The sequence below is a fragment of the Thermobia domestica genome, chromosome 15, assembly GCF_964235325.1.
Source record: "Thermobia domestica chromosome 15, izTheDome1.hap1.1, whole genome shotgun sequence".
NCBI lineage: Eukaryota > Metazoa > Arthropoda > Insecta > Zygentoma > Lepismatidae > Thermobia > Thermobia domestica.
Genome location: NC_137468.1, coordinates 61688398 through 61715185, shown reverse-complemented (window position 1 = coordinate 61715185; position 26788 = coordinate 61688398). Strand labels below are relative to the sequence as shown.

General features: G+C 35.7%; 1 protein-coding gene across 1 annotated transcript in view; it reads right to left on the bottom strand.

Moving 5' to 3' along the window:
• The window catches only part of Dd (CTD nuclear envelope phosphatase 1-like protein dullard), a 61970-nt gene that overhangs the window by 4967 nt on the left and 30215 nt on the right, over window positions 1-26788 (bottom strand). The window contains exons 2-5 of the mRNA XM_081739729.1: window positions 13852-13918; window positions 9935-10125; window positions 5986-6214; window positions 3810-3968 (exon numbers count right to left, since the gene is read on the bottom strand). Coding sequence (XP_081595855.1) covers window positions 3823-3968; window positions 5986-6214; window positions 9935-10125; window positions 13852-13918 — 633 coding nt within the window. The 3' untranslated portion in view covers window positions 3810-3822. The remainder of the gene's footprint in view (window positions 1-3809; window positions 3969-5985; window positions 6215-9934; window positions 10126-13851; window positions 13919-26788) is intronic.

Sequence of the window (26788 nt, the reverse complement as noted above, 5' to 3'; positions counted from 1 at the left end):
CTGCAACATAATTCTTGTAATTGCCTCACTTCATCGTTACACGTTTCCACTGCCACGAGTCTCACCGTGAAATGAATAGCTCAGTGGTTCACTTCGAATACGACACTCAGATGGCAATACTCACCTCATACCCAGTATGGTCAAACAGCGGTCAAAAACTCTGACAAATATTTATGAAATAACTAGGTATCTATGGATTACATCTGCTGGATATATGTCAGACTTACAGCATTCCAGAAAATGAAGTGAATTGGTAAAACGCAATGGTATTTAGCATCAAAGTTAAGATAAAATTAAAGTAAGAAGAGAGTTAAAAGTTTATTTAAAATTTAAATTACAAACGCAAAGCAAAACTGTTAGCTAGGAATCTGCTTTCCGGTCCGAAAAGAACTAATGTAATGATTTTTATTTTCTTTTTCTTTCTTTTTGTTATATTGATTTTAAAAATACTCAACTAATGCACATTTCCAAATATTCTATACTTGGAAATATCACAGTTTCACAATATGAAAAGAGAGAGAAGAAACTTACTGACTCCTTTTATATTAAAATTTCTATAATTTTCTGTACTCAATGAACTACCGAAAGAAAATATCAGACCATGAATTTCCGACTCACCTCGAATGTCTACTGTAATACCCAACCTTAGTCCAAACAACTTACACATTTTTTCTCTTGAGTCTGTGTTCTATTCTCTGTCATGTGTGCTCATTGATACGCGGGGTGTTCGAATGTTTAAAAAAGTACGAGATTTGCAAACCATTATTCATGTGTTTGTGAAGACGTAGAACCAACTTCCGAATACCTGAGTCACAGAAAATGTCTCATCCCACTGTGTGTGATAGGTTAAGTATACATTTTAAAGTTACGTACTCTTTAGATAAGGAAAATTTCTATCACCTCAGCAATGTGACGAATGACATTTAAGTTGCTAGGTTTCACACTGTACTTCCTGCGAATCCTAAAATATACGAAACCAAGATTACCCGTATATTTTTGGCTTGAGGAAGGCGTTATTTTTAGATTGATTTAGAACTTCACTACAATGTAAATACAATGAAGTAAAACCGATCAATCTTATGACCACATTTCATTAGTTACATACCATTCTTTTCAAGAATCACCAAGGATTTTATTTAGCAACTAAATATCACACGAAAACTTGCACAATATTCGTACTTTTATATATACACATACATACACACACATACAAACACACAATATTAAATATATATATATATATATATATATATATATATATATATATATATATATATATATATAGAGAGAGAGAGAGAGAGAGAGAGAGAGAGAGAGGCAAATTCCAACTTCCTGTCAGATTCAGAAAAGGTCGTAAGCGAAGTATTCGCAGCACAAGCCCATGAAACTGGTCCATTATGCGCATTTATCCTTAATAAGTGGCACGTATCTATGAGTTTTACATCCTACGATTATGCCGGCTAGGCTACAGAAGACAGTGATGATGAGAAATGAATGAAATGGTGGAATGAAGAAAGCGGGAGAACCCCGAGGAAACCCACGCACACGGTGTTTGTCCAGCACAAAGTTTACTTGGCGCGAGCGAGGATCGAATCAGGGACCCCCAGCACCTGAGGTGAACGCTCTACCACTGAGTCACCTACCACCAATACCTTTCTGGAGATTATCGTAGAGAATTTGTAGAGCTGCCCAAAGAGGAAATGCGGCAAAACTGCCGCTATGCGCTGATGGAATAAACTTTTATGCTCCAGATGAGATGAACACGCAAGAAATCCCATACTGGTCGGATACTAATTTGCATTGATACGGTGTATCTGCAGGTGCTCCCAGAAAAGTGATGGTGTGCGTGTGACTCATGTTATGGAATATTCTGTACCAACGGAACCTGAAAGACACTGGAGATCGCCATATATACCATGAAATATGTAATTCCCTTGAAATCTACAAAATTTACCTGTACGATGCAATCATCATCATCATCTTTAATAATAATAATAATAATAATAATAATAATAATAATAATAATAATAATAATAATAATAATAATACATTTTTATGTTCAGGTTGCTCACAAAATACACTGTTTTCTTGACTGATATAGGTTGTAAAAGAGAATGTATGGCGCAGTATTCTGAATACGAATTAGACACCTTGAAAGATCACGTTAATCTAACTAGAACACATTATTTCTTACGCGAAACGTGGGTGTTTCTCTTTCTTGAACGCACGATTTTGTCGTATCCGTTTCCAGGATATCGGTTTTCATTTTTATAACTTTATTGTTACTGTTAATATTCAATATAAATAATTATTTGCACATAAACATACAATAAGAGAGACAGAAAAGCTGGACAATATAATATTTTAGTTTTCATTTTACCAACGAGTTTCGTACGGTGTTCGCACACATTTGAGTGCAATCATCGAAGTGAAAGCTAACTTAGCAAAGAAAAACCACTCACTCATTCTACGACTTACGGAACCCGCTGGTTAAATTTCACACTAGGTCAATTCTGTGGATTTTTATTACGTACCTCCAAAAGCTTCCGTAATACTACCTTCCTACTTTGTTTTCGGTAAATTCAAAACTTTTGTAAGATACTTTTCCAATTAATACACTATTCACTCTGTTAGTCCTAAACGTTCTAACAAGTGACTTCATCTACATCGCATAGGCAAGCTCTACAAGATGAACAAGTAGGTACCCCACACATTGTCAGCGACGAGTAATAGTCTGTTTCTCGTTGCAATCTCGGCATTGTAACATATCCTACATGAACGAGTGCTCATGAGTGTAGGGAAATGAAATGGTTGGCAACGAGAAACTTAAGTTTTTAACGCCAAGTATGTGATGTTTAAAAGAAGAAGAAGAATTATGTTAGCATGTTGTTTATGGATAATTAAGAATGTAATAGCTAATAAGTTTAGGTGTTAGGAGCTGAGTAATTTATGATAACATGACGGAATAAGTGATCCTCAATTTAAGAGAGAGTTTAGTGCTTGTAGAAGTGTTATTTGGCAATAATTAAATGTGTGATATGATCAAAGATTGAGTTGTAATTACACATATACAATTTAGTAATTGTCCATTGTACAAGTTAAGCCTAACCCGCACTATAGTTGGAATTTTCATCATTGAGTGACGAAAAGTGGGCTCAGTATGACCATTCCAAGCGTTCCAAACACTGATTGTCAGCACATGACCCTGTCCCTCACACCTCAAGACAACCTCTGCACCCATGCAAGATCATGCCCTATGCTTGATGGTGCCAACTCTCACCACCAGGCACCACAATCGCAGTGGATGTACACTTGCAGCAGTTGCAACGGGTGTAACATACATTGCAGCAGGAGCAGTCAACGTTGGTTAATGCGTGACCACATGTGGCAATGAGGCAGATCTGCGGCATTTAATTAGGGACTTCTTTGCGTCCACGACTCCCAAATTTTATCACAACATTGTGCAGCTGCAGGAACGCTGGCAAAGGGTGCTGGATGCTGATGGAGATCTTTGAGACCTAATACTGACTACCTATCTGTTTTGGACGCCAACAGTCAACAACTTTCTTAGTTACCCTGTAAGAGCAGTAGGAGCAACTGCGTAAGGGTTTACATAATTCTAATGAAATGAAACATGAAACGACAAATTATACATATACCATTCAAATATTTTTCATAAATCTTATTCTTTCAATGCGAAAAATTGATATTCTGCTAGTTATCAAGAATTTGGAAGCCACATACATACATACATACACACACATATACATACATACATATTATATACATACATAAAAGACAATACTTACCAATAAAGCTGTGCTACCACAGCCGATGCAAATGTAAGTTACGACTGAGAACACTTCTCACGTCTTGAGTGAAGCGTAATGCATCCAACACGGGCAGTAGATTAAGTAGTGCAGTGTCCATTGGGTCACTGAACCAAGATTTTATAGGTATTGCATTATCTGCAAGCATAAAAAGAAATGAAGTTAAAAGAGAACGAATGAAAGACAAAAGATGTACAAGGCAAAAAATTTGGACATCTTACAAGTGATTATACAAACTTTATTATTTAAAGAAGCGAAATTGTATTATTTTAACAGACATTCTAGATATTTCAAGTCTATTTACGCCCCACAAATTTAGGTAACATTTGATGTTTTCAACACAATTTTTACTATATGTTACTACTTAGTTAATGTACCAGTATGCAAGCCAAAGACTTGGTTCTATTCCCAGCCCAGCCGCACATTCTCACTATTAGACGTTAACTCTCCCGAGACTGCTCTCCCAAAACAATACTTGCTTTGTAAGTATATACACAGCACTTACTCTGTACGAATATACGAACTTACGAATACGTACTAGTTAGTATGGCTGGTTCTAGTAAGTTTAATTTAGAACCAACTTCCTTTCATTAAACACTAAGCTAATGTAAAGTTTATAAACTTGTACGGTGATTAAAATAGCAATTAACTATGACCAAGATTTACTTGAAGGATAGGTATCACAAACAGTAAACTCCCCTCTGTATTTTGTGCGCAATATCGGTTATTTCTATATTATTTTAACCACCACTTCTTATTGCTTCATTTTATATTTATTTTAAAGAGTTGTTTTCCACGAAAACTACAAAATTTGTAAGAAACAGGTCCACAAGGAAAGCACCTTGGTTTCAGTAATACTTGTTACCCAGATTTATTCGATTCTGTATTTTTTTTTTTTCTCGGCTGTGGAAATTTCAATTAAGAATGTTGCTGTTTTTATTTTCTTTTTTAATAGTAATTCTTTAAGAAAGATAAAAAATGTGGCCATTTCTTAACAATTTTCATAAAGACGTACTACCGAAACAGTGCCATCATTAATAATTGAAATTTCCACACCAGGAAATAAATAAATAAATAAATCCAAAAATGATTAAGTGTGGGTAATAACAAGTGATACTTAAACTAAATTGGTTTTCGGATAATCCTGCTTTCTTCAAATTTTTCCAAGGGAACAGCTGTTAACACGAAGTGATGATATAAGAAATGATTCTCACGTAACTGAGGACACCTTACAGCAGCAACGGGCACTAAGTATGGACGATGAGCTTGTATGGGGATAGAGTGGAATGTAGGTGAAGTGGAGACCGAGAAAGAACACATCAGAAACTGATTTCTTTTCCCTGACACTCCCGGTACCCAGTACCTTTTCCCTGAGCTTTGTCCCAAGAAAGTGTTAAGTGTGTGGTGCGGTGTGAAGGGAATAATTCGCTGGGAAGCTCACTGTCAACTGCCGGACAGACTGCGATCGAAGTACCATGCCTTGTCAATCGTCAGGAAGTAATCACCCGACATAACAATAGCCTTTATGTGGCTGGCATGACACGTCAGACATGAATGGACTTTAGTTATGAGGTTTGACATCATCTTCACTACTCCCTCGACTTGGTCCCTACAGACCAACTCTTTTCCGCGCATTGTAGAACTCCTTCGCTGAGAAAATTCTTGATGATACGAAGTGTGAAAATTGATTCGTGTTGTTTTTACTTTATCTGCACAACAGAAACGGGTAGAACTTTTGCTGGAACCTAATAAAATTTAACCCAGGTTCATTTGAACATCAGTTTGATTCGTGAAGAAAGAAGAAGAAAAAAAAGTCTTTGAACACGTTTTGACGAAAAAAATATATTGATGCTTAATTATCTTGTTCGTTGTCTATGCTATTCAATTTTCAACATTTCATCTTTAGTTCCTTTAGTAGTCTTAAATATTGGGACTTATAATGAATATGATTTGATGACAAGTGGTGTCATATATCAGTACCTATTTAGATTATGAATTAAACAAGTTTTTGAATGTTTGTTTAAAATGCAAATGTATTCTTTAAATTATGTGCCACCTTACAAATTAATGCAACTGGAAATAAATTCATTGCTGAGTTAAATCTAGTTCAAATCATATTTCACACTTAACAAATCACGTCAACACACCAACTAACCTGGATAAGCTCTGTATGCACCTGGTGAATTATCCAAAATAAATATACTTGCAAGGTCATTATTTATGGCGGACAAGTCTTTCGTATAGCTTCCTAAATCCGGGGTACAATGTTGTCTGTAGTATCGCCTCCTAAGGATTCCCCGATTGTTGTCTAATTTGTCTGCAACTGCCGCACCATAGATTTCCATACTCGCTGTGAATACCACTAGCTCATACCATTGTGAAACCTAAAATCACAAGAAACAAAATTCAGTAAAAAACTTTTAAAAAAGTATAAAAAATAATTAAAAATATATTTTCATTTCTTATTCATTAAAAAAAAAAAAAAATATGAGAGCACTAATCTCAACCGGCATACCTCCAATAAAAGAACCCATTGGATGTAGCAGAACAGATGGAAAAAGACCAGATGGGATATGAATGTTACCGTGGAAAAAAGTTAAAGCGCTAATTTGGGACTTTACATGTTCAGATACGTTCGCTCCTTCCAATCTTCCATGTTCTTCGATTCAGGCGGGAAATATACCCAGCCGAAATGAAACGGAAAAAGGGAGAAAATACAGTAATCTTGCGGAGAAATATCATTTTGTAACTATCGCTATTGAATCCAGTGGTACGTGGGGCACCGAAGGTATTAACTTTAAAAAAGAAATAGGCAGACGGATCACGCAGTTATCTGGCGATGACAAAGCAAGCATCTTCCTCATACAAATAATAAGTATGGCAGTTCTAAGAGGGAATGTCACCTCAATTCAGGGTACAATACCAAAGGCAGAGAACTAGAAGAAGTATTCCTACTGTAAGAATATATTTATTCCATTATGTTTTTATTTAATGTTACCATTTTATGTTGATTTAAATATTTTCCATTTGTTTGTTTTTCATAAAATTTCGTAAAAATAAATAAATAAAATAAAAACGAAAACAGAATTACAGAACATGTGTCAAGCTAATGTTTATGAAACAAAACGTTGTAACTGGCCGATGAATGACGAAAAAGAGCAAGTGTTGCTGATATTGCACACGCAATTATGGATCCAAGATTTAAGCGAACTGTAGCGTCATAGAGCATTAGCTGGAAAACACTGGTCTAGAGCTACAATCTTAGTACAATTCCAAGTCTATTTTGAAATACTGTGCAGGTTTGGCGAGTCGCCTGCTAGTATTGTGGAGATTGCTGGAGAGAATTTTGCCCAACGTTGCCACATCAATGTAACTGCGGAACGGGAAAGTTGAAGCTCATGGATTTTACACAAAGGAATACCAATGCAACCAAGGACAAATTGTCCGTAATATATATTTTTTCCATTCCATGTCTTCCTTTGTGCCTCCTTCAGGTTATTATCAAATACAAAACTTTATTGTCGCTTCCTCAAATACTACATTAATAAACGTACATGTATGTCAAGCCGGCTTCACAAACAGAAACATAATTTCGTACTAATACTGTTCATTCTAGCTTTGAAATTGCGTTGCCTTAAATAAAAGTAAAGTCTGCCCAAAGTAAATCATTTTTACTGCATAACAGTATCGGTCTCGGCAATGTATCGTTGCCTTCATCAGACACATCAAGGTAGTGAACCTGTAACACTATTATTTATCAAAAGTGATTCACTTTGATCAGATTTTACTTTTATTTAAGATAAAAGTACTTCAAGATTCGAATTCTGCTTTAAGTTGTAAGTACATGTCTCACATGGCCTCGGTACTGAAAGGGACACTGAAATCCAGTCCAACGAACCAACCAACCATGATTCAGTACTACAAAATTTCGCACTGGGTAATTAACTGAAAGAACGTCATTACTAGCTGCAAGAAACTTAATTGTACTAATACGAGATATAATTGAGGTTTTCGTAGACGACTACTGAATGTATCACGTTCCCAAAATCTTGTGGAAAGGAAGCGAAGTCTCCTGTATCGAAGTCTAAACTTGAGATTTTTATTTAGAGGTTAAGACAATGAGAGTATGACTCTTCAAGGTGAGCACCTCCAACTATGGCGTACAGAAACTGATCACAACAGATGTGACATTGTGCTGCTTCTGGTAAAAGCATCAGACTTAAAGGAAATGACAACTCTTCCCAAGGGATCCGAAACGGAAATCAACGAGGTTGTTTCATGAGGGGTGCTATCTGTTTGTTGAAGTTTAGGTTCCCTTTCAACACCGTGGCTATATGAGATGTAAGACTAAAGTTTAAGGTGGAATTCGAACTATTGTAATGCGTTCAAATTGTGTAATGCTGTCCCATCGGGAATCGAACATAGGACATTATGTACCAAAGGTGCATGAACTAACCACTAAACCAACTGGGAAGACTCTACCCTTGCCAAACCAAGTAGACAGTTGTGTCTCCGTATAAGTCACTCGAGCCTTAAGAATGGATACTAGGAGGGTTTCAATCGGCATTTCTTTCCCTCTTTTCATTTAAACTATTAGAAGTTATATTTCTTTAAGTTGTTTTATCGATGTTTGAGGTGTTCATGATCCACGCTAATTTACGTTTTCGTTAGATAACTTTAATGAGACAAATACCAACTCTCATTTAGATTATCGTTCATTCATTGTGACATCGCCCCTCGTGCCGCACGTCAGGAACAGCATATATTGACAACTTAGGCACGAAATGATCGATCTGTCGTAAATATTCCACGATTCGAATTTTTCTGTTATGACGTAATACGCCATTTTCACTTGTTTACTTTACAAATAGTATATGGACTCACTATTCGGAATGCGTGTCACCGTTAGAGGAAGACATACAATAAGAGATAAATGTGTTATACCTTTTATATATATATATATATATATATATATATATATATATATACACTGCACAAATAAATCTGTACCAGCAGACTAAGAACCATCAGTTATTATTGGCAGCGAACCATATACTTTTTAACGTCATTAATATTCGCTTTTCTCGATAATCATTATGGATATACACTCGTATTATGTTGTTAGCAGAATCAGAAAAATAAAATGAAATATTTTACAGGATGGCCCATAATTACATATATCATGTTTCAAAAACTCGGTAAAGAAACTAATAACATAACTTGAATATAAACACATTGCTTTCATACCTTTTTTTTCAAGAATTTTAATCTCTGTTCTCAATGGTATGATCCACAATGCACCACCCAAATCGATACCAGTCTGGAGACAAAGAGCAACGTTGTTACAAGCAGCTTGACATGCCCGTACTGGTATTCAGTGGAATTATTCTGTAATAGCTTCCTGTAGTATAGCCAAACTGCGTATGTGATGTTGATACACTTTGTCCTTTAAAACATCTCATACAAAAAAGCCAAGTGGTTTCATATCAGGAGATCGAGCTGGCCACTCCACAGACCCATATCGACCGATCCAGCGTTCGGAAATAGTTTCGTTCAGCCAATCTCGCACTAGCATGGCATAGTGTGGCAGTGCTCTATCTGTTCTAAGTCCAGTGACCGTTATCCCCATTCTCAGGTTACTGCAGTGTTGCCATATCGAAACTTTTGTCCAGAATTACAAAAAAACTATTCAGTCAAAGATCATACACATAATTATGGTCCATCTTGTAATTTAACGTTCCACGGTTGTGCCCTTTAGACTAAAGACGATTAGTGCAAGTGAATGACTACTAAATTAAAACTTTTGTGCTCTCTCACTAGGGATCGAACCTGGGACACTAAAAACACACGAGCTAGCCACTAAACTAGCGAGAAGGGAATCTCTATGACATGTACCGATTGGTATGTCTCTCATATTTGGACACTTTTTACCCATTAAACGATATTATTATAGAATTTATTGCATACATGTGTAGGAATTGGTGGTATCTTGATATTACCATTTCAATGTTGAACCTTAAACGGAAATAATTTAAGAACTGGAGGTCCCATGCAAGAAACATGCATAAAACGAAGGTTTAATACGAACTGAATTTTTAACTTACAATGTCTAAGAAGAAATCAACATGAGGCCTTTTATGAACGAAAAACCTCACTGGATGTCTGTCTATTGTAACTTTAAGAACGAAGTCTGGTGGCGTTCCTGGTTTGACGGTTTGGCGAACAACCCCATCGTGATGAGAGTGTATAAGTGTCTCATCCAAGTCAAGCACCAATACTTTTCGTTTCACAATATCTGAAAAACGGAAAAAGAAGGAATACATTTTCAGATACATATACACCCACAAAAGAACATATATTCCACTACATTTATACGTAGTACCTTACTACTAAGACAAATTTATACTATTGATTAATACGGTAGTAATTTTATAAAAATCCTCTAAATGAATTTTTAAGCAAATTTATTGCGACTTATTATTGAAACTACTAAAAGAATTTTATAAATTTATTCTTAAATTTTTATGAAGTTCTTTTATTATAACTAGTATTAATTCGGGATGGCGGTATATCTTCGAAGATCCTTACTAACCATTACAAAAATTAACTGATTTGAGAAATATTTACTTTTGTATTTACTTTGAAATAAATGTTTTGCTAAGTCCGAAAGAGTTTACTTCTTTTTTGAGTCCTTACAGATTCAAAATCCTAATTAATATTTTTGTCATTTCTATGAACTATAAGTTTTTTCGTTTTTTCTTCGACTCAAGGCGAAAGTACGGTGTATAAGCATCGACAGTTGGCTACCAACGCAGTTCGGATCCATAAGTAGTACGGTACCGCTGAAAGTAAGTAGTAGCATTCCTGTTTTTCTTTATCTAATAACATTTTAAATCATCTCTCTTTGGAACTCGAACACACAAATACTAATAATATGTAATTGAAATTCTTTATATGAGACAAGGTGCACACCAAAAGTACGTATAGTTTCATTCTAATTTCCAAGAACAAGGAAATACAAGTGTCTGTTTATAACTAACTTGTGTCTACTTCTCAACAAATTATCCCTCTTTATTGATACGCAGTTCCCATCGCTCCGTCCATTTTGTGTAGCATATGGCATAGTCATCTTTCAGGGCATGTTTCAGATACTAGAAAATAGCATTTTCCAGGGATGATCTATTGGTAAGATGGAATCTACGAGGAGAATTCTTGAAGCTTGGAAACAACCAGAAGTCACTTGGGGCTAAATTTGATAAGTAGAGTCGGTGTGGCAAAGTTCAGTACCGTGGTCAACGAAGAATGAAATTACAACATTAACACGATGTGGCGTTGCACTGTTCATATGGAGGAGGAAATTCCTATTTGATATTTGTAGTCATTTTTCAGTCAATTTTAGTAAAAATGCTGTATCCAAAAGATACTTGCCCGTAATTATATGATCTTTCGGAACAGGGTGGGACAACATCACTTCCTGGAAATACCAGAAGACAGCGTACAGCACCTTCTCATTGCATCTCACTTGATGGCATTTCTTAAGATGTGGAATCTGAGTGTTTCCACTGCAGCGACTGCCCTTTGGTTTCTGCGTTGAATACTGGAATCTCTGATTCATCCATTGTCAATACATTCGAAGAAACTGAGCCCCTCTCTTCTGAAGCGTGTCAAATCTGCAACACTTGATCGAACCCTCGGTTCATTTTGATCGTCATTAAGCATTTATCTGAAACCCAACGAGAAGAAACTTTCTTTAGGTCCAGTTCGTTTGTAACTGTTCATTCTACTGTTCCCATTGTTAGTCCCAGTGCAACATAAATCTTCTCATAGAGACACGCCTATCTTCCACGATGCAATTTTCAACACAGGTCATATTTTTGGAAGTTCAGAGCTCTGCTAATCCTTCACACTCGTTCGCCTTGCTTTGAACTCTCACACCCACATTCTCTAATTGGTGATGAATATCGGCTGCACAACGTCCAGCTGCGGTGAGAAATTTCACAATTACCCGTTGCTCTTCAACCGAAAATTCCGTGTCCCCGGGTAGTATCAGAAACACATCTTATTCGGGCATTGTGACTCAACTGCTGCCACCTAATAAACAAAACCTGCACTGTTTAGAGACGAAGGATGGAGGTCTCTGACGCCGCAATTGCTTTCTTCAAATGACAAAAATGTGGATTATAGAACAAAACGTCATGTACTTTTTGGTGTGCACCTCGTAATTAAACTCATTTTTTCCCACTAACGGTTAACCGAGAGAGCTGCTCTGTTATTTACCGTCAAGAGCTACAACTGCCGATAATAGGTCGATCTCTTTCAGCTTCGACTGAAAAAAAAAGCACTGTATTTTACTATCGCATTTATGTAGTTTTCGTGATATTTCTATTTCTTACAAATCGTTTTATATTTTGATCAAAATTTTAATCTCAATTTGGATACAGATGACCCTAACAGCGTATGGCACGTATTTGGACCCTAACAAAGATGTACGAAACTCAATAATCAAAGATAGCAACGTTATTAGTAACTAGTTAAATAGTAATCATAGTAAAAACTTGACTTGTAAACTGCCTAAACAGTGAAAAAATAGTTTATATTCAGTCAAGTTTTGCTTTATACATATTAAATGGGCATACTATATATATATATATATGCTGAATCTATACCAAAAAGCCATTTCTCGCCATCTCTTATCGTTTTTGCTCCACAGAGTTCGCTCTCCACGCTTATTTAATGGCATGCGCCTTTGGTGCACGGAGTCCTGGGTTCGATTTCCAACGAGTCTTGAAACTTCAACGTTTTATAGTGGTTCGGATTTCACCTTAAAATGTGTCAGTCTCATATAGCCTCGGTGATGAAAAGGGACACAGATCTCCAATCACCAATATAAATATGGAAACTTTTATTAAATTTCTACTACTTCCGGTTTTATTAGTGCAATAAGACTAGAGATAGAATTTCTTCTTGGGACGCCGAAATGACTCCAAAATACGGTGTCTCGCTGATTATTACCATTGATCCATCGTGATCAACGCTGAAACCGAAAATGATTTATTTCTGAAACTTTCAGTTTAGAAACAGGATTAACTGTGGCTATGATGCCTATTTTTGGGACGCTGAATTGATTCCAGAAACAGTGTCTCGCTATCTTTTACAATTTTTGTTCTAATACCTGTTGATAGACAGACGGACATAATGGTCGTTCTGTTTCGTAATTTTAAAATTTAAAGTGTGTGTTATGTTTTATGAATTTAAATTACTTAATTTCTGAAACATAAATTAACACCAAGATAATTACAGTAGTGAAATAGATAACTGCCATTAACTTAAATAGATTGTATCTTTCGGTAGAAATAAAAGTGAGATGCATCTTTATTTTCTTTTTACAAATATACAAGAAATACTAGTAAACATTTTTATATTGATTATGAATAAATAACCTGCACGGAGGGAGACCTCCTGGCATATGAATTATCTATTTTTTTTTTCTATAACAAAATTCAAGGTTTAACTCACGGAATAAATTGAGAAGGTAAAACAGCCTTATCCATCATCGTTTTGGAATAGTGATATTACTATGATTATGAGTACTGAGCAACAATTTAATTTGAACAAGCCTCTATTAGTTGTGCCTCCCCCTGTTTATTTTGCTACCCGTTTAAATATTTTGTTTGGCCTTTCACTTGTGTTTATTCTTGAATTTGTTTTTGTTTTTTACTTTCAATAATTTCTTTGAAAGTCCAATCGTACTTACAAGTCTTTGCTACCTGGAAAGTGAAAATTTCCTATTTTTCAGGAAGTATTACTTAAACTTATTTTTACCATAGTATTTTTTTTTTAATACACATCCAATAGTTTAAAATCATATTACAGTTCTATACGACTTCCTATACTTACAGTTATAATTTACAAGCGTAAAATGCGCCGACATTGCAAGGATGCGTACCTGATTTAAAAATCTCACTTTTTAGGACTTACTATGAATTGAACTTCTAAAACTGTACTGCAATGTAACACTTACTTAGTCTGTGCGTTGATAACGGTGAGAGGGGGAAGATCTCATATTTCACAGGTTGATGTTGAATAACCTGAAAAAAAAAATAATAATAATGTATGTTACACATAATTGTTTGAAAAATAACACCAAAGCACTACTATTATCCATAATATTTTTGCACTGACACACACAAAATACTACGACTTTTGGAAACTGCAGCGATATAACAGTCAAAGTTGAAATTTAGTTCATCAAATACCGGTAAACTGCAACTGATCACAAAAATTCGTCTAAGTTGTTTTCTATTTTTTGAATTTTAGTGCTCTTTCTCTGTTATCTTCGTGTCAAACAACTACTTTACTTTATAGGTTAATTCAGGAAACGAAGATTTTCAAAATTTATCGATTTCAAAAATATATATAATATCTATCTATCTATCCATCTATACTCGCTGAAGGTTCGCCTTTACTCCAACACGATTCAGCTGTCATGATTTCGTAACTTATTATTTCAAAGTATGATCAGATATTTTTACTACTGTTTTAGTAATGTTGTTTCCATACCAAATGATTATGCTCTTCAGAAAACTGACCGATCAGTTTGCTATTACACGTTTCTCGTTCTATCTCCAAATACACTATACGCAACGATCTGTTTTCACAAGGCTGTATTATATCTACACAATACATCCTAGAATTTACTGCCACTGGTGTAATTTATTCGGCTTATCAGAACAAGTTGTTAAAAATTTTTAGGTTCCTAAAACCAGTTGTTTAAGCTATTTCTAACCTCTTAAATTCAGCACTTTCGAAAAAGTAATAATTCGCTAGTACTATTTCTGAGAATAAATAAATATACAAAGTGTACAGCATGGTGTATGTCTTAATTCTAATCACTGTTACTAGTATTATTGGAATAAGTAAATAACAGCAACAATATATAATCATACAGTAATAACGTTAATAGCCTACTAATCAACTTACAAGGGCCACGGTGGCTCACTGGTAGAGCGTTATCTCTGGTGTATGGGGCCCTTCGTTCGGTTCCAGCTCACGCCAAGTGAGACTTGTGGTGGATAAACACCGTGTGCGTTGCTTTTTCGGGGTTCTCCCGTTTCCTCACACTTTCTTCATTCCGCCATTTCATTCATTTCTAATCATCACCGTCTTAGCACAGCTGGCATAAAACAGCTGCTAAATACTAATTATACAGCCGGCTGTTAAATGATTTGAATAGCAGCACTAAGTATACTCCTTACTACGATTTCTACTCCTGCCTGAATGTCCACTTTGGTGATACAACAAGAGACAGAAAATCATCGTGCTTTTATGTGCGTCACGCAACTAGTAAGGGTATTACTTTCAAGCAGGCTATGCTTGATAACCCTCTGTTCATGTGTTCTGGCCTGGTTCTTTCTAGCATCCTATACTCTCATAGAACAGCCCTTTCAACGCCTGGCCTAAGTACAATGTAATCATTTTTTAGCGTGATATTTAAAAATCGTTTTCTCTCTCTTCGTGGCGTGCGAGAGAAGAGGAAATTGGCTGGAGCCTCTAAGCTCTGTACTGATCGCATGCTGCGTACAAGAAAGGGGGCGACTCAACAAGATAGATTTTGCTCTGCCTAATCCTCTATACGTGACTCATTGTTTCAAGGGCGACAGAGCTCTGTAGCAGGTTATCAAGAACTGTGTATTGCTTTCCGACGCTCCTCATATACAAATTATTAAAAGAAAAAAATAATTTGCTTCCTTAATGAAATTTAAGATTTCCGAATTGATTAATACCTGATGTGTGTGCATTAACTTGTTTTCTTGCAAGCATTTTAAAATTGAATGAAAATTCCTTAACTTCGCAGTGCTACTTTCACCACCGTGTATTGAAAGTTCACCCCGGGGAGAATCATGTGAAATCACCAATGGCTACGAGCTCCCACGTTTGCCTACGAGACAAGAGATGACAGCCTAGTCTTGAAAAGGTGTTGTAAAAGTGATGTTTCATCTCGGAATTATTTGCATTGGAAGAGGGGACATTTTATGTCAAATCAGATTTATATATATATATTTAAAAAAATGGTACACAGCTTTATTACAATGGGAGATGAAAAAAATTCCAAATATTTCCTTTCTCCTCCTGAAACTGTCCCCATACAGGGTGTTCAAAAATTTCAAAAAGGGCATTTTTCAATTAAGGTGATTATTAAAAATTGTCGTAAAATGGTTAATATGCATACTAGAGACATGCAACAAACACCATTAAAAAGTTTAAAGATAGCTCTACAAGTTGTACTATATTGAAAGAATCTGTACAATAAAAAATAACACTTCAAAAATTCAAACTAAAATTTGAATTTTGAATTTCGCACAGAAATGTCCCTGTGAATTTGTTCAGAATTGTCCACACTGTGGTCTCATATGTGTACTAAAACACCGTAAAGTTGCATTTTGGGCACTTAATGGGATCCGATTCAAAATTCAACATAAACCAAACACTGCAAGATATTGACCATGTGAATATCTCGGTTCAGATTGATAACCATTTGCCTGTAGCTATTTACCTGCAGCATCAAAGAAATTTATATTCAACTTCATTTGTTTCTTGATGTATTCATTTGAATTTACACAATTATCCATCTTTCAAGTTATACAGAGAGGTATTACGTTTTCGAACATTACTCAATACAGGTCATTATTCTTGTTAGTTAGTATGGATGTTTCTCAATTTATACTGGCCACATTGATACAAGTTATTTTCATTCCTTTGTTCCAGGATTGCTGTTACAGAGATGTGGAAGTGCATCATTGAAATAGGAAAAAGAATTTATTAACTACTTGTTTGTGCTGAAAGTGTGTGAAGTGATTGTGAACAGCGTCACTGTGTTTCATAACACATTTGAAACAAATATTGTGAAAGAGAGGGAAATATATCCCTCCCCTTCATAATAAGTTCTGTAACAGCAATTCTGAAACAAAGGAATGAAAATAACATGTATCAATCTACCTATTAAAATGCTACAATAGCAATTAAAAGCGCCTGAGCTCCAACCTATAACTTTGGTTTTCAAATCGTTCATTTACGATTATGTATGATTTTACGTTTAACAGAGACAAACATTTTAAACTATGTGTACTTTAAATAAATAAGTTGACTAGATCTTTTTCATAAAGTTTATGATATAAAATTATTGTTCAAAGCTTTTGTATTTTAATAAGCCTTCTCTAAAATCAATGCACGTGAATTGTGCTTCCATCTTCCGAGTTCTTTTAAACTATATGTTGTGGACGTTTGTGTTGAATCCTTTCGACAATGGAATCTCGGAAACTACAATCTCTAGAAAGATGACGTTTTCACTGTTCGATTGGAAATTTTGCGTAGATTGTCCAGTTCTAACTGAATACTTAAAAAAACATGGTCATTATTTCTTTATTACATTTTTTAGGGTACACTGGAAGCGTTGAAATTAAAAAAAAAAAAACTAAAGCATCATATCCTACGCGTTATACATTCCAACAGCACACCATTGTATATATGGGTTACATATGTCTTAGGCGTTTGTTTCATGGGCAAATAATAATGAAAAAGGAAGGATAACCATTTCTGCAGTCTAAGATGAAACTTTATTTTTGGAGTGTATTGTCCAATGAACACCATCTATCATTGATATTATAATTAATTTTGTGTGTAATGTATTTGTTTATTACATACTGCATGCAAGAAGAAAGAAAACACTGATCATACATGAATTAAAAGCACCAACAGGAAGTAGGCTCAAATCTTGCAAACGGTGCGAGATATTGAAAAAGTAATCGGAAAAATCTCCCCTTTATGGTGCCTCTTGCCAATTTTTATGAAGACGTCTTTCACCTGTGTTTATAAAGGGACATGTACAAATGTGAGGAATAACAAGGAGATTCATGCTCATATGTGAAGGATGCGCTGTGTAGAGAGCGCAGGTTCAGCTAGTGTAGCCAATATAAATTTAGAAACATTCATACTGATTAACAAGAATAATGACTTCGTATATTATTATAAACTGTAGGTCCACGTTCAGAGAGATTAGAAATCTCTCAGCAGAAGTATTATAGACAAGTTATGGAAAAGTACTGCTAAGTAATGCGGCTTTTCTTATAAATGACTTGTATTGAGTACTGTTCGGAAACGTAATACCTCTCTATATAACTTGAAAGATGGATAATTCTGTAAATTCAAATTAATACAACAAGAAACAAACGAAGTTGAATATAACTTTCTTTGATGCTGCAGGTAAATAGCTACAGGCAAATGGTTATCGATCTGAACCCAGATATTCACATGGCCAATATCTTGCAGTGTTTGGTTTATGTTGAATTTTGAATCGGATCCCATTAAGTGCCCAAAATGCAACTTTACGGTGTTTTAGTACACATATGAGACCACAGTGTGGACAATTCTAAACAAATTCACAGGGACATTTCTGTGCGAAATTCAAAATTCAAATTTGAATTTTTGAAGTGTTATTTTTTATTGTACTGATTCTTTCAAAATAGTACAACTTGTAGAGCAATCTTTAAGCTTTCCAATGGTGTTTGTTGCATGTCTCTAGTGCGCATATTAACCATTTTACGACAATTTTTAATAATCACCTTAATTGAAAAGTGCCCTTTTTGAAATTTTTGAACACCCTGCATGGAGACACTTTCAGGAGGAGAAAGGAAATATTTGGGATTTTTTTCATCTCCCACTGTAATAAAGCCGTATACCAATTTTTACAAAAATCTACGATCGTCAGGTCAAATTTTGTCATTTCAATTGTTGATTTCACATGGAATGTCCCAGAGCTCTCTATCTCGTCTCATAATAGGTCGTTGAGTTGAGTGAGTTCAACGTCCCGTTCAGCAGTGAGGCTATATGAGACGTTAACTTACTGATTAACGTGGAATCCAAACCACATGAGCTTCCGCCGGGAATCGAACCCGGGTCTCCTATGCCAAAGGCGCGTACGCTAACTGCTTAGCCTCGAAGGAGCTCGTCTCATAATAGGTTGTCACGAAAATTATAATTCGTGAGCACCCCTAGGGCATCCGCAATGTTCTGTTCGAGTTGGCGCTTATGGTTAATACGAGAGTAAAATAGTTTCAAGACTTATCTGTAACAGTGTTAATTTATCTTTACGTAAAATGGTTTGAAATGAATTTTTGAACGTAGTTATTACTTGAATCGAAACGTAACTTAACCATTTCACTTTATTGAAGAACTATCCACAAGTTGAGGTTAATTGATCGTTAGTGAAATGAAAATGAAATGAAATTTTGAGTTTTACGTCCCACGGTTATGCCGGTTAGGCTAAAGGAGACGGTGATAATGAGTAATGAATGAAATGGTGGAATGAAGAAAGTGGGAGGAAACGGGAGAACCCCGAGAAAACCCACGCACACGGTGTTTGCCCACCACAAAGTTCACTTGGCGGGAGCAGGGTTTGAACCCGAGACCCCTAGCACCAGAGGTGAACGCTCTACCACTGAGCCAATTGATCGTTAGTATGTCCACTGAATTGCAATGGAGTCGATTTCTCATTGTTGCGGATCGCCATTGATATAAAATTTTCCTGAAAATTTTCTCCTGTCGAATTGATTTTAATTTCCACAGAAACTGTTTTCTATTAATATTGTTCTTGCACCCTAGTGTACATAGTGCAGGATTTTGACTCATACAACTCCAAATCACTCGCATCTTGTTATCACGTATATATACTTTTTCAATTGGATTTTTACCTTATTTCGTGCTAGTGACGACGCCAACTTCAATTTCTTGGAGGGAAGCAACCAGAAGGGCAGATAACTTTTTTTTTTTGGGAGGGGGTGGGAGGCAGATATTTTCTGTACACGAAAAGGATATATAGGGGAGGGCGCACGCATAACCACCGAGGGAAGGTGCTCTTCCTCCTTTTGCGTCCTCACAGTTTCATATCTTAACAAAAATTAGATTACTGTATTAAATTACGTTTCGCGATGGAATATTAACTTTAAAGTAGTATTATGACATGAAAGCTAGTTGCTTGGTCGGCGAGTAGGCAGGATGTAAAGGATGATAGTGTAGACCCCTATTCTTTTGATGTCGAGTTCGATCCTCAGCACTGACTATTATTGCAATTATTCTCTCTCTAATGAATACTGGTATGTTACTTTCAACTAAATCTACGGCTACATACTTTTCTTTCTCTCAAAAGTATGAAAGTGCGAAAAGAGAAAGAAAACTAAAATGAAGGAACTGTTGATGTAGCATTTCAAATAATCACTTTCTAATAGATTACATTTCCTTTTGAATTACCACAAAATAAACACATTAAAGAAAAACGTCACTACTACGAACGGTTTGTTGACAGTTAACTTACGACTCTTAATGGACTAAAGATTAGCCAAGTTATTACGTAACATTTCCCTTAGTCAATACAGTACTAAGTGCTAACATAATGTTAGCAACACGGACATCAATGTAAGTATCTATTAAAAAAAAAAAAAAAAAAAAAAGTATTTCAAATATTAAACATTTTAAGTGAAGGTATTAGTAGCATATTACGCAACTGTAAAGTTCTTGAAGCGAAAACAAAGAGAAAAGTAAACTCTCAGGGTCTTCCCAGACCTTGAGTGAGACGAACGATCTCTGCCAAAATCCTACTCATTTGGGTCGCTTCCCTGGCAATTTTCCAACGTGTACAACAAGCCAACATTAAGAAAGAAAGAAAAAAAAAATATTCTGTGGCATTTGACATCGTCATCTTCATTTTCCCTCTAAATTACATAACTTACTTTCACATAACAAACGGTGTAAGAATGGAGACATCGATCAATCACTTGGTCACACAGAATTCCACCCCAAAAGTGGTAGCATTTATTCCACTAACAATTCGTACAACAAATCAACGGATCTTCAAAATCACGTGACAATGTTACCTATTACACAATATTTATTCTCAATACAAAAGAACTTCCGATTTAAGACGTAATATAACTGTGGAAAATGCACATTAAACTGTCAAAGGCTTATATTAAAACTCTAGATCTTCCAGAAAGGTGGTGATTTAACAGTATTTCCTTTGTGTGTGAATGAACGTGACAACTCACGTTTTCCGTGGGAATAATATATATGTAACGAAAGCATAAAATACAAAAACGTACTAAAAGGAAAGGCTTCGATGCAATATGGCCAAAAACAGTGAGAAACAAGAATAAGTTATTTACTTACGAGGAAGAAATGCTGATCACTATGTATTGGTAACTTAGTAGTCACGGTTAAGTGGAAATTAGAACTTTTGTATAGAATAATTTATATAAAACTATCTCTGAATTAGTATAACGGAGATAAGGCCTTGATTTGTCGCAAATATTTCCTGGTAAGATTACGAGGAAGATGAACTATTAATAGAAAAAATATTTTGCCGACACGCTTATTTGATTAGATATCGGCCTATTCAGTGGCGGCGATTGGGCGTTAAAAGTGGGGGCAAGGCATTATATGTTCCTGTAGCTTTCTTAACTCTACGGGAAGACAAATAACCAATGTGTACTCACGCAACGACAAATATTATATGGCACCATTTTTTCTATGAACCGGTAAACAAAAACTTTACATTTCCAAATGAAACTATATATATTACGGGGTCACTTGAAAAAAGTGAGGGCAACTGCCGAATCGCCGCCCCTGGGCCTATTGTACATTAGGAATACTTTTTTGATTATCAACAAAAGTAAAAAAAATAATGCTCATAATATTGTTATAGTCATTTGTGACGGAAAGTAAACCATTGGGTGCCTGTGAATGATTAAGAAAACACATGGATGGGCATTCTGCGATTTTATTTTTTATCCAAATAACCAACGATATAGGTATAGAATACAAAAACGAAATTTATTCCTCCCTATCTTCAGTTTCTTACAGCACCCCTACCTTTAGGAGTTCAAAAGACAGCAAACAAGACCTGCAACAATCTCTCAGAAACAAAGATCTGTTAATTAAATGCATGACAACTATTGAAGATGAACTACCTGCTGTTGACAGTTTGGTTGGAAGTAAGAACTCTTTCTGCAACAATTCTTACATTCAATTTGATGTAATAAAATTAAAGACTATTAAAAGGGACAGCTAAATAGATCTTTCTAACTTTTTTCATAGTAAATGTAAAGCTTTACTTTCAGTGAGTTCCAAATACAGAAAGTAGGGATGAGTTCACGGTGGCTTTCAACACTCATCTCTGGTCAGCAGATTTCTAACATATGATCTCAGGTCACATTAGTTTCAGTAAGGCACCACTTTCTCTCGCTTTTTCCTTTTTACTTTTGAGCGACGATAGAAGTGGCGAAACCAAATTTGAGATTTCAACCAATTTACATGTTACATTGCCTTTATACACCAAAAAAGGGATTTTTAGATGTCTGTCCATCAGTTTCGATATAAATGTACATTTACTCAGAGGTCATATCGTTCAAAATATCGAGACCAAATTTTGTGATTAGGGTTTTTATAAGATTCCAAATTTTTACAAATTTTCTTCTTACACCCCAATACAAGGATAGTTTACTGAAGGGGAAAAAATAATAAAAATTTGCGATTTCTCGAAAACGGCTTTAACGGTTTTGTTCATAACTCAATATTCCAATAACAATCCCATAATTAACTTTTTTTTTTTTTTTTTTTTAAAGAAAAAATCCAGAAGGGGTAGAATAATCTTGGAGTTGGTTCTTTCTGGACGGGTGTTCTTCCACAACGGGTGTTTTTTTCCCGCGCGCAAGATTTTTTTTTAAATGACCCAGGGAATATTGTTTATATTTAATAAATACATATTTAATTACTAACACTAAAATGTGGTATAAGTTATTTCTAACGAAAAAGCCCGCAAAGAGTAATTTACTCTTGGGGGGTAGATTTTTTTCGTACAATTCTCTCAAATACGACGCTATTTTATTCACATTTTATACAAAAATATTTCAATAACAACCCTACAATCTAGCGTAAGTAATTTCACAGGTAAAAGTACACGAGGGGTAGTTTCCACTGCGGACGAGCAGCCCGGACCTTAACCCGTTGGACTACAAACTTTGGGCAGTCCTTCAGGCAAAGGTCTGCCATAAACGGCATCCATCTGTCGACAGTCTGAAACAATCCTTGACCAGAGCAGTGAACAATTTTCCCATGGACCTGGTGCGTAATGCTATTAACCAGTGGCCGGACAGACTTCGTGCCTGCATCAAGACCCAGGGGGGACATTTCGAAAAATGATTGGTGTGTCGGGTGTACAACATATCAATGTAAAACATGACGAAAATAAATTGCCGTGGTGTTAATACTCTGTGTTATTCACATTCAAACTTGTGACAATATTTATGATATAACTAGGTATATATATATATATATATATATATATATGTGTGTGTGTGTGTGTGTGTGTGTGTGATTGTAAAATAAAATGACATATTTAGGTGTTGGCAGATTTGAAGGTATAAACTAATAGAAAATAAAATATTTAGGTGGTGAAAAATAGTAAAAAAATGTACATACTAAATTTTTATAATGTGAAATTAGCAATACTGCACCAGAGTAATAGCTCAGAGTGTCCCTGCATGTTGTAATACCAATTTTTTTCAAAAGAAAATGAAATAAATAGCCAAAACACTGGAATGTAACAGCGTATGCGTTGAATAGCCCCTTAGTACTACCGGGGGGGGGGGCTCTGAGGCCCACAGTAAATTTATTTATAAATAGAAAAAAAACACCAAAAACTAAGCAAGTACGTTTTATGATGAATGGGGTCAAGCTTTACAATATTTTTTTTTCAGATTTTTTATGCAATTGGAAGTGTAACAAAAATAATTTGTGGGCTTCCGAGACCCCAACCCCTTGGTGTTCCTAGGGTTAAGGGAAGCTACCCTTAGCCTGTCTGTAAGACGTTAAACCCCAAAATATACTTAACGAAAGCTCTGCAAACTAAAGAACACTGAAGATTGGAATTATTTTCCATTACAAGCCAAGGGGTAACAGAAAACAAAGCGAGACTGTGGAGGAGTGGTCATGTTACGTGTCATGCGCGCCGACTACGTGGGTTCTCCGGCACCCACAAGATTTTTCAGTTTGGACTCGGGTTTGAACCTGTTTCTCTTGTGTATAAGTCAGCCATGTTACCGACTGAGCTAGAGCAGCCCAAATTTATCCTTATAGAACCGGCATATTTATTTTATCACAACACAGCCTTTTATGACAGTATTCGTAAAAATAAATAAATCATTCAAATATCGAGACTTCCCTGAAAAGATATAGGTTAACACGTCCCGCTGTTGATATGCACCCACATAAATTTTGGAAAGTCGGCGCCGTTGTTACGTGTATGTATTTACCAAACTCGTCGCGGCTTAAGCTTATTAAAATAAATAAAATGAAAGAACGGAAAACGTATATTTAAACTGTTTTACTACAACAGAACAAATTTACAGCACAAAAGCAGCTAGATATGTAAGCAAGTCGTTGAACCATCCTTTTAAAATCAGCAACGATTTTTTTTTTTTTTTTGTGATAGCTATCTTGAAAGCCGAATCCCCTAGATTTAGAGACTCCCCCCCCAAATTAACACTGTACCCGAGACAAGTACCCCCAAGGAATCCAACCGAGGATCACGTGCACATAAATCAAATATTATATAACAAAATCACATTATTGGAAGCTTGTTTTGAAGCAGCATAGAATCCTTTAGAAAACACAATGCTCTGTTTTGCTGATAACTCCTCATTCACTTATCTTTAACTGAGGATGTTGGTAAACAAAGCTTCATTCTTTTACTCTGATGATATTCACATTGAAGTATAGCGTTTAGACGATAAAGCCATCTGCAAATACATAAATGATATGAAAATCAGAGATAGCGCAATAGCTACTGTGCAACATTGGCAAGTAACAAGATTTTGTCCAGTGCGGAATTCAACGAGTTCCTTAGTAAGCATACCTTCAATCACCCTACACAAACAATATCCTGAAGCAAACTGCGTCACAAAATGATATCATTACAGTAATGAATCATTCTTCAGTCTTATATAAAAGGCTCATATTCAATATGAGTTCACATTCACTGAATCGCTTACAAGGTCTAAAAACAAAAACATACATTTCAAATTAATCACCTTTCAAGCATACATTGTACACCAACAAATCTACCAGTCAGTTAAGAATCCAGACAATTCATTATCGAAGAAACAGTGGGGGCGCGGTGGCTCAGTGGTAGAGCGTTCACCTCCGGTGCTTGGGGTCCCTGGTTTGATCACAGCTCGCGCCGTGTACACTTTGTGATGAACGAACATCGTGCTCGTGGGTTTTCTCGGGGTTCTTCCGTTTCCTCCCACTTTCTTCATTCCACCATTTCATTCATTTCTCATGATCGTCTCCTTTAGCCCAACCGGCATAAAACTTAAAGATTTCATTTCATTTTTTAAATCAAAGAAACAAAAATCCATGCTGAAGTTGGTCTAGTGGCTAGCGTGTCTCTGGTCCAGGGTTCGAACTCTCACGTCTCATTTATATATTAAAATGCTAGGTTTATATGTTTGTGGGCGTTTATATATTTGTGGCCAATATCTTGACAATTCGGGGCCACGGTGGCTCAGTGGTAGAGTTCACCTCTGGTGCATAGGGTCGCGGGTTTCCTCGGGGTTCTCCCGTTTCCTCCCACTTTCTTCATTTCACTATTTCATTCATTTATCATCATCACCGTCTCCTTTAGTTTAGCCGGCATAACTGTGGGACATAAATCACAAAAAAATTCATTTTCTTTTGACAATTCTTTTTCAGAAAAAAGGCTCATCAAGATGACGTTTTCACTGATCGATTGCAAATTTTGTGTAGATTGTCCAGCTCCAATTGAATATAAAAAAAAAAATGACCGTTATTTCTTTGTTACATTTTTAGGGGTATACTAGAAGTGTTGAAATTTTTAAAAAGTAAACCATCATACCCTATGAGTTATACATTCCAACACCACATATTTGTATACAGGAGTTGTATATCTCTCATGCGTTTTGTTTCATGGTCAAATAATAATGAAAAACGAAAGATAACAATTTCTCCAGTCTAACAAGATGAATCTTTCTTGTTTGGAGTGTTTTGCCCAATGAACAGCATGTATCACTGACAACGTAATTGTGTATGTAATGTGCCGTATTTGCTTATTACATGCTGCATGCAAGAAGAAAGAAAACACTGCCCATATATGAATTAGAAACTCTAACCGAAAGTAGGCTCAAATCTTGCAAACTGTGAGATATTGAAAAAATAATCGGAAAAAAATCTCCCCTTTATGGTATCCCTTGCCGATTTTTATCATCTTTCACTTGTGTCTGTAAAGTGACATGTACAGACGTTGTAGGGAATGACAAGGAGATTCATGCTCATATATGAATGATGCGCTGTGTAAAGAGCGCAGGTTCAGCCAGTAAAGCCGAAAAAGGATGCTAAACTTCCAAAAACGAACTATTCAAAAAAATTCTCCCACAAATGTGATCCTTCCTTGGTTGTCTAAATTCGTCTCAAAAGTAAATTGTCCTAAACACGTCTTGAGAACATCGCCTTTTAAAGAAGAGGTGTAGTGGCGCTATTTGAGGCAAGTCACATCTGTACAAATTTTAATTTGACCAAACAAGCTTACGTAATGTACGTATTCTTGTACACGGCTTTTCTGATACTGTATAAATCATTCTCTCTTACCTTTAGCGATAGAATTTAAATTTTTACGGATAACTTCCCTAAAGAGCTGTCACTAGAGGCAGGTGGCTAATTTATTTGGAACATGACTGTATAACCAAGTAAGCGAGACAAATATTGCCTTGTATTTTATTCCACTTTGCCCGAATTTAAGTTTTCTTTCGATACCCTTTGTCTTATGAAATATTCCAGTGTATAGGCAAAATGAGTAGTTAACCCCAAATGTTAAAGACTATGATACAAACTCT